The sequence below is a fragment of the Trichoderma gamsii genome (genome assembly GCF_001481775.2).
Source record: "Trichoderma gamsii strain T6085 chromosome Unknown Scaffold_9.2, whole genome shotgun sequence".
NCBI classification, from domain to species: Eukaryota; Fungi; Ascomycota; class Sordariomycetes; order Hypocreales; family Hypocreaceae; genus Trichoderma; species Trichoderma gamsii.
The window spans coordinates 60,237-78,831 of NW_020171346.1; the positions used below are offsets into that span (position 1 = coordinate 60,237).

An 18,595-nucleotide genomic window follows, 5' to 3' on the forward strand; every position below is an offset into this window, starting at 1 on the left:
GACGGGATTCAGAGCAAAAGGCAGCAAACAGGCCTACAACACGGTCTGAAACAGAAACTAAACCGGACTGCACACTTGAGCCGGGGGTCCGGCCAAGCACGGCGCCACCAGAACGAAGTGCAATTTGAAGCTCCCCATCGGGTCGTAGCTTAGACTTAAATTGTACCTAGCTGTGGAGAGCGCAGAGCTCGAGCCTAGGCACAGCGGCGAGGGGCTCCGTAAATACAGGCACATTCCCCATCCGAGCTGCATCGAAGAGCTGCCCCAATCCGGCCCTAGAGGCACATCCCTCCGCTATCCGCAGTCCGCGGAACCAGCCTAGACATTGCCAAAGCAGCGATTCGCAATCCCGGGACGGTCGACGGAGCATACGGACTGATTTGCTCACCGTTTGACTGAGCGGGAGCTGCCACATGCTAGCAGAAGCATCTTTGCCGCGGTCTGCAGCTGTAAGGGAGGAGAGTCTGGATACCTTAGCACCGTACCCAAGATCTGGTATCAACCATCCATCTGCTGTACACCACACACCTACACCAACTTGCCGTCACCACCATCACCACCATCGTCGCCATTGCGTTGTGTAACTCTTCTCTACACATTCACACACACATACCTACTGAGCCTCGCATACCGCATTTTGCAGCATTTTGCAGCAGCCATGGCGCTCAAGATTGGCGCAATCCCGGAGCTGCAGCCCACGGCCCTCGACGAAATCACGGCCCGGTACAACACGCTGCGCGCCACCTTCAAGTCCGGCCGCACAAAGGACGTCGAGTACCGCAAGCAGCAGCTGCGCCGCCTGTACTGGAGCTTCGTCGACAACACGGAGCTGATCGAGCTGTGCCTGAGCCAGGACATGCGCAAGTCCAAGTTCGAGTCGCACATCTCCGAGATCGACTGGTGCAAGCAGGAATGCCTCGACGCCGTCCAGCACCTGGACAAATGGGTCCGCGATGAGACCATCGATAACATGCCCCTGCAGTTCTGGCCCATGAAGCCGCGCATCCGCAACGAGCCGCTTGGCACCATCCTCAACATTGGCGCCTACAACTTCCCCTTCCAGACCAACATCACGGCCCTCGTCGGCGCCATCGCCGCCGGCAACACCTTCGTCCTCAAGCCGTCGGAGCTGTCGCCCGCCTCGTGCATGGTGCTGCAGAAGATCTTTGACGACGCGCTGGACCCGGAGAGCTACGTCTGCGTCCAGGGCGGCCTCGAGCAGACCAAGCACGTGCTGGAGCACAAGTTTGATAAGATTGCCTTTACTGGCGGTCGACGGACCGGCACCATCATCGCCCAGAAGGCCGCCGAGACGCTGACGCCCGTGCTGCTCGAGCTGGGCGGCCAGAACCCGGCCTTTGTCACCCGCAATGCCGACCTCAAGCTTGCGGCCAGGCGGCTGCTCTGGCAAAAGGTGCTCAACGCCGGCCAGGTGTGCCTCTCGCACAACTACGTGCTCATTGAGCGGTGCGTCCAGAACAAGTTCATCGACGAGCTGAACAAGCAGTACAAGGAGATGATGCCGGAGGGAGCAAAGGCGAGCCCCGACTACTCTCGTGTTGTCAACAAGACGCACTATGAGCGGCTGAAGAAGATGGTGGACAACTCCAAGGGCAAGATTGTCATGGGAGGTTCCATGGACGAGACCGATTTCTTCATCGAGCCGACTGTTGTGCTGGTCGACGATGTGAATGATAGCATGGTGGTGGAGGAGTCGTTTGGTCCTGTTTGGTCTATTTTGCCGTATGATACCCTGGACGAGGCCATCAACATGGCTAATGAGATTGACCCCACGCCCTTGGCTCTTTTCACATTTGGTTCGGATAAGGAGAACGATAAAGGTAAGCTATATTCATATACAAACGTACAATTGCCTGAGTCGGCGAATTAACACTTCTTCTTTTCACAGTACTCAAGAACGTCACGTCAGGAGGAGCCACCATCAACGACGGCTTCTTCCACGCCATGCTCAACCCCCTCCCCCTCGGCGGCATCGGCACTTCCGGCATGGGCAACTACCACGGCTACTTCTCCTTCAAGACCTTTAGCCACCAGCGCTCCATTGCAAAGGTGCCCGGCTGGGCAGACAAGCTCCTCCGCGTGCGATATATGCCGTACTCGTGGGGCGACCTGAAGCGCCACCACCGCATGTCCGCCCCGAAGCCCAACTTTGACCGCAACGGCAACCTGACCAAGGGGTTGAGGTACTGGTTTACCATGCTGCTGAGCCTTGGCTCCAAAAGCGCTGCAGGGTTCGTGTTCCGGCTCGGAGTTGTGCTTGCTATGGCTGTGACGTTGCGTCTGAAACGGGATTCTCTAGGACTGTAAATTAAACGACGAAGAAATAAGAAGAAATAAGATTATAAAAGAAGAAGAAGAAAGATCTATGTGTAGCGTTGTGTTCTCACATGGCTGCCTTCCAACAGAATTGTGGAAAGCTACTAAGATGATGTCTGGTTGGAAATTCTACTGCTCGAAACTGATAGCATGGAGCTATGATATTGTGGCCTCTGTTTAAACACACATGTATGTATTTGTAATACTCATTACCCTCTTTATGATGGGTGATATTATACGCCTCTTCATGGCAACATTTCTTTTGTGCCCTTTTTCTACACATATACCATCGGTATTCAAGCAGCCTTTTTGGCGAAGCAAATGCCCGTAGGCGTCTTTCATGTGTCCAATTTCTCGATCAGAGCCACAGCCTTGTTCCTCTTTCTCCCCCCTCTATCGTCCAGCCAACGCTGCAGCTAGTCTTTGCCCCCTCTCGCCTCCCAAGTAGATGTCATCCTCCATCGACTCCCTTCCAAACTCAACCGCCTCGTTGTACCCTCTTGTCACGGTATCCTCGTCCACCTTGACGCCGTTCTCCACCAGCGCGAGAATCACGCTCCTGCACCGGGCAATCTCCCTCATCGTCGTGACGTCCATGTGGTTGTTCTGGCTCGAGTAGATCTGCGAGCTGACGCTCTCCTCCATGCGGTTGATGCCCGCCGCCTCGGCAGCAGCATCGCTCTCAATGTGCTTGCTGATCCAGATGTACCCGTTCACGCCCAGCAGGACGTCAATCTTGCCGCCCCCGTTGGCCGCCTCCATGGTCCACAGCTGGCGCTTGGAGCGAACCACGCCGGCGCCGCCGCCAGTGCCCGCCACGGCGACGAAGACGCCGTTGCGCAGCTTTCCGTACTTGAGACTGCGGGTGTGCAGGCTGGCGGCGCCGTCCTGGTGCAGCTGCTGGACCTCGGCGACGAGCAGGTCACCCTCGGCGAAGAAGCTCCGGATCTGGAGCTCGTCGGTCTCGGTGCGCTTGCGCAGGATGCCGCCGGGCAGGTTGATGGCGGAGATTTGCAGGATGGCGAGCTGGGCGGCGGCGACGTCGACGCGCCAGCGCTTGGCCTGGACCTCGACGATGCGGCCGACGACGAGGTCGCCGATTTCAGGGTTGTAGCGCGCGCGGAGGGGCCGCACGGAGAGGAGCTTGTTTGTGCGGGTGAGGGTGCCTGCTAGGGAGGAGGTGATGGAGGAGGTGTTGAGGGGGACGTAGGTGCCGTGGCCGCTGGTAATTTGTTAGCAAGTTGTGATGACTTTTATTTTATTCTTATGATTGGCATGAAAATGCGTGTATATGCTTGAGAAAGTTGATGAGATGAATACCAAAGTGTGCTTGATATTTGGAGTAAGGAAGACAAGATGAAGGAGAAAGAATTGATGACACAAATGAGACAATTAGGGGCAGCAGTACCGCATCCATTGAGAATTCGATGTGATTACAGTTCCAGGCGTAAGAATCTCGTCTCTGGCATCTCCCTGCTCTTCAAATTCATCGTCTTCGTCCTGCGCGATACTCTCGTCGTCGTCGTCGTGCATGGGAATGTCGCCCTGGATGGCAGCACCGCCGGTTCCTGAATCTGAATCTGAATCTGATGCAACGTCCATATCGATATCTACTGCACGTGGCCGCCGAGGAGCCGGCCCGGCTGGCTGGGGGTTGTGAATTGTGATGGGCATATCTGGCGTTGTGAGATTTCGATTATGATTTATTTTTTTTTCCCCTTCAGGCGAAGTATGAAAGGCGAAGGGCCGCCTAGGTGCAATAAGGTGGCCTCTGTGATCTGCTGCTTTGGATTTTGCTCGATATATGGTTATAGATCCTATGTGATTTGGCGCGGTGAATTGACGTTGTGCTATAGCGACTACTTTTTTTTGTGAAGATGTTGATATGAGAGTTTGTATGAAAAGTTGGCGTGGAAGGTTGAAAGTGGGGCCTGTTCGGTGAATATTTTCGAGGCCTTGATGCTACTAGTGGTCGGCCTGGCCTACACTTGCACAGCGAAGACGGAACAATTAGTGTGTACAGAAGAGAGAGAAAAATATTATTAAAGTCATATATTGATATAGGGGAAGAGGGTCTTTCTTTCTTTCTTTCTTTCTTCCTTTATTTTATTTTTTTAAATAGTAACTTGTATGTTATCGGTTTGTTGAAGACTTGGGCTGCTTACACTGCATTTCGTGCCCGACTTACATAGACAGAGCAGTGTAGGCCGATCATATTTAACAACGGTATGAAGGTAAGAAAACTTTAAATATACACAAGCGAGTTGATAAAGCAACAATTGCTGATAAATCAAGAGAAGAGATATATTATCATGCTTATATGGTCCATTCCCATCTATGGGATGTCTCACCTCTGTTGCAATCACGCCACTATTTTCATGCCTCGTAATAAATAGTACAATAATATACATATTGACACTCGTTGAAATCTCAACGAGGCAACGCCATTCAAGCACATTCTCTTTTCCATATATCCAATCATTTACAGATAAACCCAGCTGGTGATATTAGGCAGAGGACACCCTACTCTTTCATCCAGTATGTCCGGAGCGTCGTTTTGAGATGTGGTGTGAAAAGCCTCTTGGGGTGTAGCGCGCAAGGTTAAAAACTTCGTGATAAGTGTTCGCCGCTTGTCGTTTAGAGCTCAACATCATTTGAGAGCTCTCCAGAGACCCATCCATGCGAGACCTGCAGAGATGGTGACAATACCAAACCGTCGACTGCGCATGCCAAAGAACGACTTGCTCTGAAGAATAGCAGCTCTTTGCTTTTCCAGCTGTGACATGCCAGAGAAATAGCTATATCCCGCAAGACCGAAAAATGCACCGCTTCCTGCTCAACAGTCAGATTCTCAGCTATTCAACCGAGAAACGGGACCCTGTGTATAAAGGATTACTGACCTATGATTTTGCAGCCGAGACAGTCGTCGCCGCGGTCCTGACGCAAGACATCTTGGAGCTTTTCAGGCTTCTCAAGCGACTGCAGAGTCGGAACTTTGTCGCCAGCCATGTCGAAGACTGTTGCTTGCGAAGTTGGGGCGCGCAAAGTCGAACCAGACGATTTGATAAGAAGACACAGCTATTGTAGGTTTTCAAGCTGCTACAGCGACTGGCAGTGATTGGTCGGTTGTCATTAGTCAGCGCGGTTTGCCATTGAGCTTCGTCATGCTTAGTCGCGCGACCTGACGCTGAAAGTGGGATATGGCTGCTTCGCTGGAGCTGGAGCTTGAGCTTCTGACATCGCTTGGACAAGGCGCTGGGCCGTCACTATGAACGGCGTTATTGAGGCGCTGCACATCTACGATGACAACAGGTAGGCGATTCTGATGCTGCTTTTGCTCACAGGAGTCTGCAGAACGCTGATACGAAGCCTTGCTTGGCTTAGGAATCCCATCCTATCGCATACCTACACAGGAAGGCCGCTCTCGGCCGTCCATCTTCTGCCTCTCTACCTGGAACATCCTGCTCCTCGGCCGAGCCTGATCTATCTCCCCAATGCGAACCCGCCGACCCTCGTCTTCAGCTTAATCCACTCCAATCTGCTGTTTCTGGCTACTTCATCGACCGAAATCGAACCCCTCCTGGTTCTCGAGTTCCTGCATCGTATCATCGACGCCTTCGAAGACTTCGTCGGAGCACCACTGCTGGCCGTCAAATTGGAAAACAACTACGATGTCGTTGCTCAGCTTTTGACGGAGATGTGTGATGCAGGGACCGTTAGTACAACGGAGCCCAATGCCTTGCGAGAAGTGGTGGAGATGGAGGGATGGGTGGACAAGCTGCTGGGCAGCATCAACTTGCCAGGGTATGTGAAAAGCAACAGCCTGCGAAGCGCAGAGTGTATGGTTGTGATTGACGACTAATGCGAGTGCAGAAACAATCCATTAAAGACAAACTTTTCAAGCTCACCCACACCGTCCCTGATGACGGCCAACACGCCGGCCTTGCCATGGAGACGGGCCAACGTACGGCACACTTCAAACGAGCTCTATGCGGACGTTGTCGAGACTCTATCAGTCACACTTGCCCCTTCAGGTAGACCTTTGGCTGCGTTTGCCAATGGAACCATTGCATTCACGTCAAAAGTGTCGGGCGTACCAGATGTTCTGGTGACACTGGGCAGCCCGTCGGGGAAGCATAACATAGGTGGCATCATGGAGCTGCCCGTCTTTCACCCATGTGTGCGGCTTAACAAGTGGAATGAACGGCCCGGAGAATTGAGCTTTATTCCGCCTGATGGACGATTCATCTTGGCTGGCTACGAAGTTGACCTATTACCATTTACAAGTGGGAAGAGTGGGAGCATGACTTCGAATAACCTAAAGCTTCCCGTTAACCTCGAGATGAAGACTGGTCTTGGGCCTGTGGGGTCCGAGTTCGAAGTCAGGCTACAAACGAATAAAATCTTTGGAACTCCAAACTCTTCATCAGCAGCAAGCCAGTTAGCACGTGCAGGAGGAGTCCCTGGACGGTTAGGATCACCACATCCTGGAACCCCGAGCTCGCCGCTATTAGATGACTTGACGGTCACTATTCCTCTGCCCGAAGACGTGCGGAACCTATCGGACATTAGGCCGAGTAGGGGAGATGCGAGCTTCAACAGGGCTGAGGGGTGGCTGGAGTGGAATATTCCTGCCAAGGAGATATCTGGCCCAACTTCTCATTTCGGACTGAGATGTACGGTGGTGGGATCGCTAGGCGACGATGAAGAGGAAGCGTTTGATCCTACAGGCTTTGGGTTTGGAACAGATTATTCATACAACGAGCCATATCAAAGCACACCGGCTGCCAAGACGGGCAAAGAAAAGCTGGGCACGGACGACGAACAGGATCCCAAGAAGGCGGCACAGAATAAGATTCTGATGCCAAGCTCAGCATCTGTGAGCTTTTCAGTAAAGGGATGGTTGGCAAGTGGGTTGAAGATTGAGAGCATTGTATTGGATCCGAGGAAAAGTCGGGGGCTGAGCGAAGGTGTAAAGCCTTATAAGGGCGTCAAATACTTGACAGTGAGCAAGGGAGGAGTAGAGATTCGCTGCTAATAGATGGCTACTTAGACCGGAATTGAACCACACTGCCCAGGAGGATTATCTGGCAGCATACATATATAAGAGGATATCTATATATACATGATAACTGACTTGAGCTTGAATACCGAGTTGATTGCCGAGCCAGTTCCGAAATAGTACCAAAAGGAGGTTCAGTAGCATTTGACACTTCTGGGGGATCTCCCAGCCACTGTTAGTGCAGCTCCAGCTTAGCTCGGTGACATCCAACTTTATGCCCCACGTCCTATTCCGGTGCGTCACTGCTCTTACATCGACAGCTTCACTTTCTCTTATACACTCGGCAGCCACCGCTTTCTGCCGAGTCTGGCCTCGCAAGTGCATCTGCCGACCCGAAGCACGGCAGAAATCTCGAGGCACAAACATTGGCCGTCGCGAGGCCATGAAGCGCTTCACAGGTCCTGCGCTCCAGTGCCGGCCTGGCGCGAGGGTCAGCCGAGGTGCGTCATCGCTGACATGGGCGCCTTTGCGATGCTGCGCGCCGGTATCCGGGAGATTCGAATGCGCGGGCGATCCTGCGCGGACGGCGCGGCGATGGAATTCGAGCCTGCCCAAGCGGCCGCGAACAGCTATTTTCTTCCCTGGTGAGCCTGCTTTTTCGCATTGCCGAGGTTAAGAGGTGAAAGGCCTTTTTGTAGCTGATGGTGGATAGGTCAGGGAGTGCAAAAGGTCGGCATGCTGTCGCCCTGGCTGGAGGCATTCCCGTCGACAGCTTCGCAGATCATTGATGAGATTGACCATTGCGCGGGATTCAAGATCTCCGACATTATACAGAATGGCCCGTCCAAAGACCTGACAAAGACAACAATAGCGCAGCCGGCGATCATGGCCACGTCCATATTCATATTACGCATTCTCGAGCGCGAATTCAACTTTCGAGTCGCAGATCACTTCGATTTCACGCTGGGCCACTCGCTGGGAGAATTCACCGCTCTGGTTGCCGGGGGGTACATTACGTTTGAGGACAGCTATTATTTGGTGCAGCGACGAGCCGCGGCCATGTCGGAAGCGACACAAAAGGCGATTCAGGAATACGGAGGAGAGTACGGCATGGTGGCGGTGATTACGGAACCGGAATACTTGCAGGGCTTGATCAAGGCGATTCGGGATTTCGTGGGGCACTCGAGCGATGGGAGCAAGTCGGAGAGCAGTCAGGACGTGCCGCCGATCCAGCAGGTGTTGATCGCAAACATCAACAGCAAGAACCAGATTGTCTTGAGCGGGAGCATGGAGAGAATCAAGACGCTCATCGCGCATGTCCGGCAGTTTCTGGGCCATGACCCGCGAGCGGTGCGACTGCATAGCGACAGCCCGTTCCACAGCCCCATCATGAAGCCTGCGGTTACGGTCATGAAGAATCTATTGGCGAAGAAGAGTCGGGTTCCTGGCCGAGAGAAGGAAGACATCATCACCTTCCCAGGCCTGATGCCCTGCATAAGCAACGTCTCAGCCAGGCCGTTTCAGAGCAAAGAGCAGTTAAAGGACTTATTAGCGAGAGGATGCCTTGAGACGGTCCGATGGTGGGCAGCCATCAAGTATCTCGACCAGGAAGAAAAGGTCAGACGGTGGGTTGGCATCGGTCCAGGCAAGGTTGGCAGAAACTTGGTGGGCAAAGAGGTGGGCATGAGAGGGAAGGACTTGGTCAAGGGAGGAGGCGTTTGGGCGATTACAGATCCGTACGAGGTGGAGGAGGTGTTGCGAGGGTTGGAAGAGACGTCAAATATATTAGAAGATGCAGAGGAGGAAGAAGAATGAACGAAGAGAGCAGGATTGGTGGAAAAGACAGAGGACGACCATAGATGGGTGTGGGCTTGCTTGGTGTAGCATATAAGACTTTATGTATCAATGGGTGGGCACTGCGATGGGCATATATGGACGACAGGCTGCGTACGTACAATCTTGTAACATGATGAATATAGTAATTTTATTCTACATTATTTCTCTTTTGAAAATGATAGAAAACAAAAATTCTGCCAATCCAGTCATGCAGCAAAGCGAAGCTTGCATTCGACGTCAGACATTAAGTGCCCCCCACTACGATTAATGAGGTACTTGTACGTGCATATATCCTTGCCCACTGCAGCTAGAGCTCCTGCACCTCAACACCACTCTCTCTCTCTCTCTCTACAAACCACACGCAACACCATGTCGGCCGCAATACCCTCCGTCGCCTGCCTCGGCGTCATCGGCCGCAATGTGAGTCTCCATGTCTCGCTCGTTAACGCTCTAGATTTTCATATAAAATAAGGCAGAGGCACTGACACGCGCCCAGAACAACCCCCTGCACATCTCCATCTTCCCATCCTACGATCCAACAGCCAACGCCTTCACGCCCGTCCGCAACCCCCTGCAGTTCTCCCTCCTCCTCTCCTCGACAATCGACGTCTTCGACCTGCGATCCAAGACCAGCACGGCGTCGGGCGACTTTGGTCTGCTGCACGCCATCGACGACCGCCTCGCCGCGTACGGCTTCGAGACCAACACGGGCGTCCGGATGGTCTGCATCGTGGACATGCGCGGACGACGCGTCGAGGCCGGAGGCAGCGCTGGCACGGGAGGCGCAGGAGGTGGGCCATCGCAGTCGTCTGCGTCTGCTTCTTCGTCTTCTGCGGCTGCGGCGGCGGCGGCGCGGGCGTCCATGAGCAACGTCGGCGCGGGACTGAGGGATGCGGAGCTGAAGCCGGTGTTTAGGGCGATGCAAAGCGCGTACGTAAGGCTACTGCAGAATCCGTTTTACGACCCTGATGAGCATGCGCCGCTGGGGGGGAAGGGCGGGAGGAGGATCACGAGTAGGAAGTTTGGGGATGATATGAAGAGGATAGGGGAAGGGTGGACGCCTGGGGTGACGGCTTTGTGAGCGCGAGGATGAGAAAGACGAGGGAGAGGATGACGAAAGGGATGAAAAGAGAAGAGAAAGGGGTAGGAGAGCGAGAATGAAGAGAAGAAGAAAAGGCATGGCGATTGGGCATTGCATTGGCGTTTTAAGGAAGGAGGCTATTTCCATGATATCCATTGATATATCTCGATTGCTTTTGACATGGTGTAGAACTGGCTAGATTGCGAGATTCGAGTTTGACACTGGCCAACAGCACTATTTTCTTTTTGGGTGCCTGGGCGAGCTTTGTAGGATTTTTATAATTCATGTTATCATAGTCTTATCTTAGAGTACACTTTTTCTTAAATGTCTCTATAAATCTCATACATGCCCTTGGAATTCAACTTTCAGAAGTCATCACGCCTCCTCGCTCTGCTTCTTCAAATGCATAATTCTCCATTTCGACAGGCCTGCTACCTCCTCCACCTCAACACTCTCTCCCATACCCTCAGCAGAATCCGCGCTCTTCTCCTCCATGGGCTTCACCTAGTACGGCTTTGACGCCTCGCCCCCTTCCCAGTGGCGCGCTTCCATCGCCAGCGGCTGCCACCAGTCTCCCGTCCTGGCATGCCATCTCGCGCTGCACAGCTCCCACAGCCGTGACGCGGCTCTCTTGTAAGCAAATCGCTCGTCTTCTCCGGTAAAGGCACCAGCGTTTGCAAAGTCCACAGGGCGCTTCTGCAGTCCGAAATCAGAGTCTTGATCTGGGTCGTATTTTGACGTGGCGGATTTGGTGTCGTAGTAGGATACGTTGGGGCGAAAGGGGGATATTGAGTCTTGGTAGACTTCGGCAATGGTTTCCGAGTAAGTTGCGTCGTTGTTGTCAGCGGTATTGGCGTTTGGAAGTTTATCGCTATTTCTGTTATCAGAGGTCTTTGATGAAGGGCCTGGGAGCGCTGGTGACTCGGGAAAGAAGAGATCGTCAGGGAGGCTTTGTGCGCGGATGACGAGTTTGCAGCGAGCTTCATACATGGCGTCCAGGAGGGTGATGAAACGCCGTGCTTCGTTTTTGGCGAGCAACGTCAATACGGGGACTCGGTCAATGATGAAGGTGTGGTATGTGGATGCCATTGTAAGGTAGTCCGCGGGTCCAAATGATTCAACGAGCTTGTCAAAAGTCCATAAGACAACGCCTTTGTAATGGTATGGTGTAGTAACTGGGCGGCCGTAGACGATGATTATGGATGGTTCCCATGGGATTGGGCTGCTACTTGATCCTAGAACAATCTCCCGAGTTCTGCGTTCGAAAGCTTGGTCGTCCTCATCAGAGAGATAATAGTGCTGAGGTCTCTTTCGAGATTGTAATTCGTCGTCTTTCGTCTCAATTGGAGTGCTAATCTGTAACGCACCATGTGCATCTCCTGCCTGGCTTGTAGAGGCATCCGGGCTGCAGTCCTCGTCTCTTCGCCTCCAATCCTGAGCGCCCTCCATCTGCCAAAAGTCGCATCTCGCTTTCAGAACTTCCAGAAATGCGGCGAAGTCACTAGACTGGCCGAAAAGCTCTCCCCTACTGCGCGTCACGCCACCAAATATCTTGCCCATAATACCTCTTGACGTCGGCGCGTAATCAATACCCGTAGCTTTCTGTAGCTCTTCGGGCATCCGGTTTGAAGACGCAACGAGGACTCCACCTAGCTGGAAAAAGGTAACGAATAAGTTGCTGAGAATCTTACTCGCAGCTCGGTCAGGAAGCTGAAACTCGTCTAAGAAGAGAATTGGTGATTCGTCGATGAGCTTCTTAGCCATCCATAGAAGAGAGTGTTCTGCGGCTGCATTGGATGGCTGGAGATTCGATTTCCGGTGCTTCTCAAGCTGAGATACGGTGTAGAGCATAAACGTATTGAAGTGCCATCGCTTCTTCTTCTGCGTGGGCAGCCCTTCCGCCAGTAGATCGAGAAGCATAGATTTACCCGTGCCAACTTCTCCCGAAAGAAACAGCCCTTTGGGAGAATCGATTTCTATCGCCGTTTGGTGATTGGTGAAAACTCGCGTGAGTGCTAGACTCTCACGCCCTTCACGAGTGTGAAGCAGATGTTTGAAAAGGGGATTTCTCCATATTGCGTGGTTCCGCAGTGCGAGGATGCCTTCTCCAGTCTCTTCCTGTGGCAGCGTTTTGGGCTCGGTGAGGCGGGTGAGTTGATCCAGCCGCTGGCGGTACTCAGTCTGGGGAGAATAATCCTTTATACGGATGTATATCTTGTGTAAATGGCGCGCGAGGCGGTGCTGTGCGGGATCAGGAGCGTATATGCCTGCGGCCACCAGAGACTGGTATTTAACCAAGGGATCAGTGATGGTGATGGCGGTTGAGAACTTTCTCATCCTGGTTAAAACGCCCATCTGCTTATGGCTGTTTATGAGGGGTCATCTATGTTGCGTTCTGTTGTCTTATATATAGCTTGATGTTGGGTTATAACATGTGCTGTTGGGTGGTAGGAGGATCTTGGTAGAAAGGGCAGAGGTGGAAATAGACGCAAAATCGGTTGAAAAAACCAAAGCTAGCTAATGAGAATGAACAAACAATTAGGTGAAGACAATGGAGATTGAGATGTATTCATCAAATCCAAGGTGAAATATCCAATTACAAGAGGACTGGGCTGTATGAGCCGACGAGGTATCAAGGCAATGGGTGTAATGAGGTAGGTAGCCGTTCAACTTCTCTGATTGCAGCGTCCTATTGCTCTTAGACAATTTCCTTGTGTACAGTATAAACACGTTAAGATGCTCTCAAACGCCACAGCTTAGCTGTAATTTCTAGGCATTTGAAACAGCTATCATTTAAATCGTGTCCCTCAAGTTCTTGAAAGATTAGTGAATCAACATCTACTATTCGTTAACTAAACTGCAGATGCATGCTCTTAATCCGCCCGTATAAAGATAACAAGTACCTCTTCACTACAGCGAAATTGTATGGCACACATTGTACACGCGCACGGCTGCCCCGACAATCGCTTCTCTCCTGTTAGAGATCTCTGACGACAGAGTGATTTTTTTTTGGAGCTGCTTTGGACCTAATCTGCGCGTACTTTCTAGCGTATCAAACGCCTTGCAGGTACTTGCTGTAGCGGTACCGCATGGGCGTGTCAGATGCGTTGCCGACCGAGCAGCTGTACTTTAAGAGTACCACAGTCCTCCCCCTATATAGGTGCATGCTGAAGTACCCCGTGGGTCCACCCCCGTGCGCCAGCAATTCTGCCCGTTTGTTTTTTGGCGGTGGCCGAGCCAATGAATCAAGCAACTGTTTTGCTTCTCACGCACTACACCATCTCTACTCTGGCCCATCGAGGTCAATCTTGCATCGCTCATTGCCCAAGAACAGGCAGCTCGGCATGCGCACCTGAGCCCCTTTCCATCATCGAATCCATCTCTCGACGACGCCTGGAACCCTCAGCAGCCGCCATCGCGACTCGCGCGACCGGCGCGATCCCTGCGATCCAAAACTTTTAGTCCAGCCTCTTTGACGAAGCCATCCGCCATGTTCTCGCCGTCTGCGAACGAGGGAGGTCCGGCCACGGCGACTCGCTCTCGTCGACGACTGCGCCCCAAGAGCCAGGAGCAGCTCGTGACGGCCCCCAAGCCCAAGAGACAGCGCGTGCCTCTGAGCGAGCAGACTTTGAACAACACCGATGCCCAGCCGGAGATGGCTGAGGTGCGGCCCGAAAAGGCTGCAACGCCTGCCCCCGAGCCCAAGAAGGACGCCGCCATGGAGAATTCGCCTTCAGTACAGACTGTTTTGCGCAAGGAATTGATTGTGCGGACGAAGAAGACCAAGCACGGCGATCGTGCTGCTCAAAAGGGTGACGGAAGCCTCGTTCTGGTACGCTGCAAGCTCCATCTCCAGCTTCCATCTTGCGTGTCGCATCGAGCATCATTATGAAGCTTTGCCATTGTCTGATGCTAATATAAACTTCTTCTCCATCTCTAGACAAGCACCAATGCGTATACTGTTAGCAAATTACCAGCTTTACCCGATAGAATCCGAAGTGACTGGTCTGGTAAGTTCTATTTCGTCTTTCTTTTTCGTCTAAGCAACGCTTTCGCGTACTAACTCGAGCAGGGAGCCAACAAGCCGACATTTTCTCATCCTTCGGCTATGCTTTGTCATTGACACCTACTCACGCTGTTGTATGGCCTTATAATTCGACCTCGCAGTCTCCCGAGACCTTCACCTTCACCCTCCCATCCTCTTCGAAGCCCAGCGATGCTCTTCCAGTTGGATGTCTCGTCTCTCCGTCTGCATCATCAACCGAGCCCGGTTTGGTTGTTGTGATGGCTAGCACCGGCAAAGTCGTCTTCTGGGAGTCTATATCTAGCGCTGCTACCTTTGCCTTTATCAAGAAGGATAGATCCGGCGTTGAATACCAGATATCTGGAATGTTTTCAGGTGAAAAGGCCATTGCCATCACTAACGCAGAGACTGCCGGATTTTTACTTTCCTTCAACAGCGGGCGTGTAGCTTACTTGAACGTACGAGACAGTCATGGCCGGCCAGCAATTTCTGTGCAGTTTCTGCGAAACAACCTTGCGACCACTAGCAGCGGCTTATTCGGAACCATTCGACATGCCTTTTCGCATTTGAGCCTTAAAGGGGATATCGCGGCTGTTCGAGCTGATAGGTCTGCTAGAGTGGGCGAGAAGAATGTGATTGCTTTAACAAATAAAGGCAAGCTACAGTCATGGAGAGTCCACCGTGGAGGTCATAATGAACCGTTTGGCGAATTCGACGTCAGAGAGTCCATCACTTCAGCACTTTGGGAAGCTGACCCTTTCTGCCGCGATCTACCGGCCGATTCATTCGAAGCCATTGATTTCACTTTTGTTCCCAGGGGCCTGGAGCACAAATATCTAGACCTCAGCAAACTTAGCGCCGCCACCTCTTCTGATGACCCGTCAGTGCAGCAACTGCTACTGCTTGTCAGCTTGACTAGTCGCGCTGTTTCTCGTTACGCTCTGGTTGAAGTCGTTATCACTCCCAAAGGTGCCCAAGTTGGCATGATTCGACCAATTACCTCCTATACCACACCGTTTTCTCAGACAGACTCTGTGCAGGCAGTAAGGCCACGGCTCTATCTCCCGCGTCCTGCCCTCGTGGCTTTTGCAGTCTTTGATCGCGCCGCCGTGATAGCGTCCATCGCCGTATCTCCAGAGTCTCCCGACTATCAACTTCAATCCGACACGCACACACTATCTCCATCTTTCGAGGACGTGATCGATTTCCGCGAAGATAATGTCCACGAGGTTATCGGATCTGGCTTCGAGGAGATGTTGCCCGTGTCTCAATCAAACGAGGAAAGCCGAGCAGCTCGAGCAAAGAGCAAGAATCCAGCTGTCGTTTTGGTAGTGCGAGGCGCCGGAGTTGTTCGCATTGCTACCACAGACGTGGACAAGTTCGCCAGCGACCAACCCCCATCAATTTCCGCCAAAAGCAAACTGGAGCAAGCAGTCTTTTTCGGTACCAAGAAGAATAATCCGCTGGTATTCAATGTCCGCCAAGAGGTTCAATTTTCCGAAGAGGAAATTGCGCAAGCCGCGCTGGAAGTCAGCAACGAAATCCTCAGCTCAACAACTGCATACATCTCCACTTTGCCAGCCTCGTTAGAAGAAAACCTTGTGGCACGCGGCAATGCATTGGAAAAGCTCATCCTTCACCTGAAAGCGACTGGAACCCACCTGGACCGCAAAACCCGCTGGAATTTGCTATACAATGCAGAAAAGATGCACGTAGCAGCCCTTCTCTGGAAACGACAAGAGGCCTTTGTTACAGCACGCCCATCCGATAGCAAGAAGAGTCTGATTGGATACATTGTTGAATTCATTCACCAAGACCAGAAGAGCAACCCTAGCGCTGAAGTTGGTGAGGTGGACCGAATCCGTCATTGGTTCATCAACGACATATTCCGCCTTGAGCTTTTTGTGGCCTGGGCATACGAAGTCATCAAGATCATGTACAAAGACAAACTGCTGGATGACGCTAAAGTGACCTTTATGATTTCTGAGGCTATTCAGATCAACGTATGTACTCTACTTGGCGCCTTGGACTTCCGCAAGAGCAATCTTGCATTCTATGGATTGGGCGATGAGAAGCTGAGGCTGGGTATCCTGCGCGATGGCTATGATGGTCTCCCTGAACCGTGGACTGGCTGTCACTACGTTGCCAACAACGTTGCGCGCCTAGTCGAGCTTTCGGACCAGTGGTATCAAAAGTGGTCGAGGACAAACGCTGGCGAGGATAAGACAAAGCAGTCGACCAAACCAGACCCTGTCATCATTGCGCGGATATATAAGGATCTCCCTGCCGCGATTGATGGTATGCTCACCTCGATTTTGGAGTATGCGCGATGGGCCGAGACGACGCCGGACCAGAAATCAATGGGCCAGACCTTTGCCGAAGAATACCAGAAAGAACGATACAGTAGACCTATTAGCCTCGCACGAGCAGGCAAGTGGGAAGAAGGAGCCTCCATCGCTGAGAAGCATGGCTGCCTGGACGGTCTGGCTGTTATTCTACTTGATCACATTGAAGAGCTGGAACTGACGCTCGCCGAACCTGGACTCACTACTTTCGACTTGCAAAACCTGAGAGCTTTGAAAGAAAGAAAAGAAACAGAACTGGAAGAGCGTTTCACCCGGTATGGCCAGGAGTTCGCCTTTCCAGTTTATGAATATATGCTCGAGAAACATGGAGTTGATGCCGTCTTGGCATTTGAGCTGGAGAATTCAGGCTTCAAGACGCGATTCCTTCGCAGCCGACCAGAGTTGGCGCGGATTTCGTGGATCAACGACATTCAGCAGGAGAAACAGGTCGGCCACGCCGCAGAGACGCTCATGCATCTTGCTCTCAAAAAGGAGCAGCAAGTATGGAGCAAGAAGATTGAACTCAGCCTTGCAAAACTTGCCCTGCTTGCCGAGAAGGAACAGAAATCTCCAAAGAATGGCAATCTGAAATTAAATGCAGACGAAATCCGGATCGAGCAACAGCTCGCGCATGTTGACAAAGAGCTTATTACGGTTAAAATTCAAGACCAGCTCTACGCTCAAATCTTCCCTAGCACTTATGACGCCGTTGATGAGGCTGCAGCTCTAAACTTTGCCATGGAGGCTCACAGCGCAAATGTGCCCAAGCGCCAGAAGGCGCTACGCCAGCTCTTTGAGGATGGCATGGCAAGACTGCTTAAGCACGAGGCTCTTGATCCCATGACCCTTATTGACCTATTGACTCTTGTTGATCTCAAACAAGAATCAAGAGAAGAAATTGCCCACCCTTTTTGGCTGGCTCTTAAGGTGGCTGACAGCAGCTGCCATAGCGAGGAAGCCCGAGAAGCCAAGCGACTCATCTGGAGGAGGCTATTTATCCGAGACGACTGGTCAAAGATCAACGACACGCAATTGAAGGATGATCGTGAAGTTACAGAGAGGCTAGCATCTACCGAGCTTTTCGCCATGCTGTATGATTGCATTACTTATGGTAAGTTTCCTTGTAATGCCCCTTATTCTGCCGCCAGTAATCTAACGCAAACTCACAGAAGAGGACCATGCACGTGGCACATTCAAGCCCATGCTACCGAAGGATGCCCTCGGCGCCTTTACGGAGCACGTCGATCGTCGTTTCCATGACTTTGAAGCTGGAATGAAGACGAAGCTGATCGACGCCATGCATCATGAAGACAAGCTTCTCAATCAATACATTGAAAAGAATCGTCTGACGGAATGGGTCCGTACCGCTCTGGAAGTGGCACAGAACCAGTGCAAGGAGGAGCAGATGAAGCAGAAGGCCATCCCTCCCATGGCGTTGCCAGTGTCTCTATTTGGCAAAGAAATAACTACTGAAGACCCTAACGGCACGGCTTAATATCGTCATGCGATAGGACGAAAAAAAAAAAAGTAGGAGAGAGGTGGAGAACAGAGGAAGAAAGTCGGAATAAAAAAGAAACGAGAAGTTTGAGATGTTTGATGTGGAAGAAAGGGAGGGGACTTGAGGGAAATTAAAAGACGTAAAGAAGAAACGATTTTGACAAGATTGTTTTTGTCATTGGGCGGCGTTTTCGGTTTTTTTCCTTTCTTTTTATAATATGACGCATGTTCCATCTCTTTGTCTTACTCATGCTGTACAATAAATAAATAGGGGGGGCAGGGAGCGAAAGGGGAAGAGGGAAGGAAGAAGAAGAACAAAGTGCACAAGAGTACTTGGATTTTTTTATAACGACACAGAATGCCTGGTCTCTTTGGCTTTTTATACAAACTCTTCATGGTTGGAGAATACAAGACACGAGGCGCTTGAGATGTCTTTATCTTATTATAAATGTTTGGTTTAGCATGGAGCTTCC

The 18,595-nt window shown here is 51.9% G+C and overlaps 7 protein-coding genes across 7 annotated transcripts; 4 read left to right on the top strand and 3 right to left on the bottom strand.

Annotated features, from left to right (window-relative positions):
* Positions 1-658: 658 nt before the first annotated feature.
* On the top strand, positions 659-2,328 carry TGAM01_v203305 (hypothetical protein; the record flags this gene model as incomplete). The annotated part of the gene is made up of 2 exons (XM_018801369.1): positions 659-1,841; positions 1,910-2,328. 2 exons carry the CDS (start codon positions 659-661, stop codon positions 2,326-2,328), a joined length of 1,602 nt encoding a protein of 533 aa, XP_018665640.1.
* Positions 2,329-2,730: 402 nt separating this feature from the next.
* TGAM01_v203306 (exosome complex component RRP4) lies at positions 2,731-4,011 on the bottom strand (the record flags this gene model as incomplete). Its single annotated transcript, XM_018801368.2, has 2 exons — positions 2,731-3,559; positions 3,746-4,011. The coding sequence occupies 2 exons, from the start codon at positions 4,009-4,011 to the stop codon at positions 2,731-2,733; spliced, it is 1,095 nt and encodes a 364-aa protein (XP_018665639.2).
* Positions 4,012-4,987: 976 nt separating this feature from the next.
* Positions 4,988-5,346, bottom strand: TGAM01_v203307 (hypothetical protein; the record flags this gene model as incomplete). The annotated part of the gene is made up of 2 exons (XM_018801367.1): positions 4,988-5,169; positions 5,238-5,346. The coding sequence occupies 2 exons, from the start codon at positions 5,344-5,346 to the stop codon at positions 4,988-4,990; spliced, it is 291 nt and encodes a 96-aa protein (XP_018665638.1).
* A 2,267-nt stretch (positions 5,347-7,613) lies between these two features.
* On the top strand, positions 7,614-9,154 carry TGAM01_v203308 ((acyl-carrier-protein) S-malonyltransferase; the record flags this gene model as incomplete). The annotated part of the gene is made up of 2 exons (XM_024549178.1): positions 7,614-7,983; positions 8,052-9,154. The coding sequence occupies 2 exons, from the start codon at positions 7,614-7,616 to the stop codon at positions 9,152-9,154; spliced, it is 1,473 nt and encodes a 490-aa protein (XP_024406016.1).
* A 390-nt stretch (positions 9,155-9,544) lies between these two features.
* Positions 9,545-10,455, top strand: TGAM01_v203309 (hypothetical protein; the record flags this gene model as incomplete). Its single annotated transcript, XM_018801365.1, has 3 exons — positions 9,545-9,595; positions 9,672-10,105; positions 10,446-10,455. 3 exons carry the CDS (start codon positions 9,545-9,547, stop codon positions 10,453-10,455), a joined length of 495 nt encoding a protein of 164 aa, XP_018665636.1.
* A 305-nt stretch (positions 10,456-10,760) lies between these two features.
* Positions 10,761-12,611, bottom strand: TGAM01_v203310 (hypothetical protein; the record flags this gene model as incomplete). The annotated part of the gene is made up of 1 exon (XM_018801364.2): positions 10,761-12,611. One exon carries the CDS (start codon positions 12,609-12,611, stop codon positions 10,761-10,763), a length of 1,851 nt encoding a protein of 616 aa, XP_018665635.2.
* A 1,135-nt stretch (positions 12,612-13,746) lies between these two features.
* On the top strand, positions 13,747-18,120 carry TGAM01_v203311 (hypothetical protein; the record flags this gene model as incomplete). Its single annotated transcript, XM_018801363.1, has 4 exons — positions 13,747-14,088; positions 14,197-14,266; positions 14,329-17,736; positions 17,795-18,120. 4 exons carry the CDS (start codon positions 13,747-13,749, stop codon positions 18,118-18,120), a joined length of 4,146 nt encoding a protein of 1,381 aa, XP_018665634.1.
* Positions 18,121-18,595: the final 475 nt, after the last annotated feature.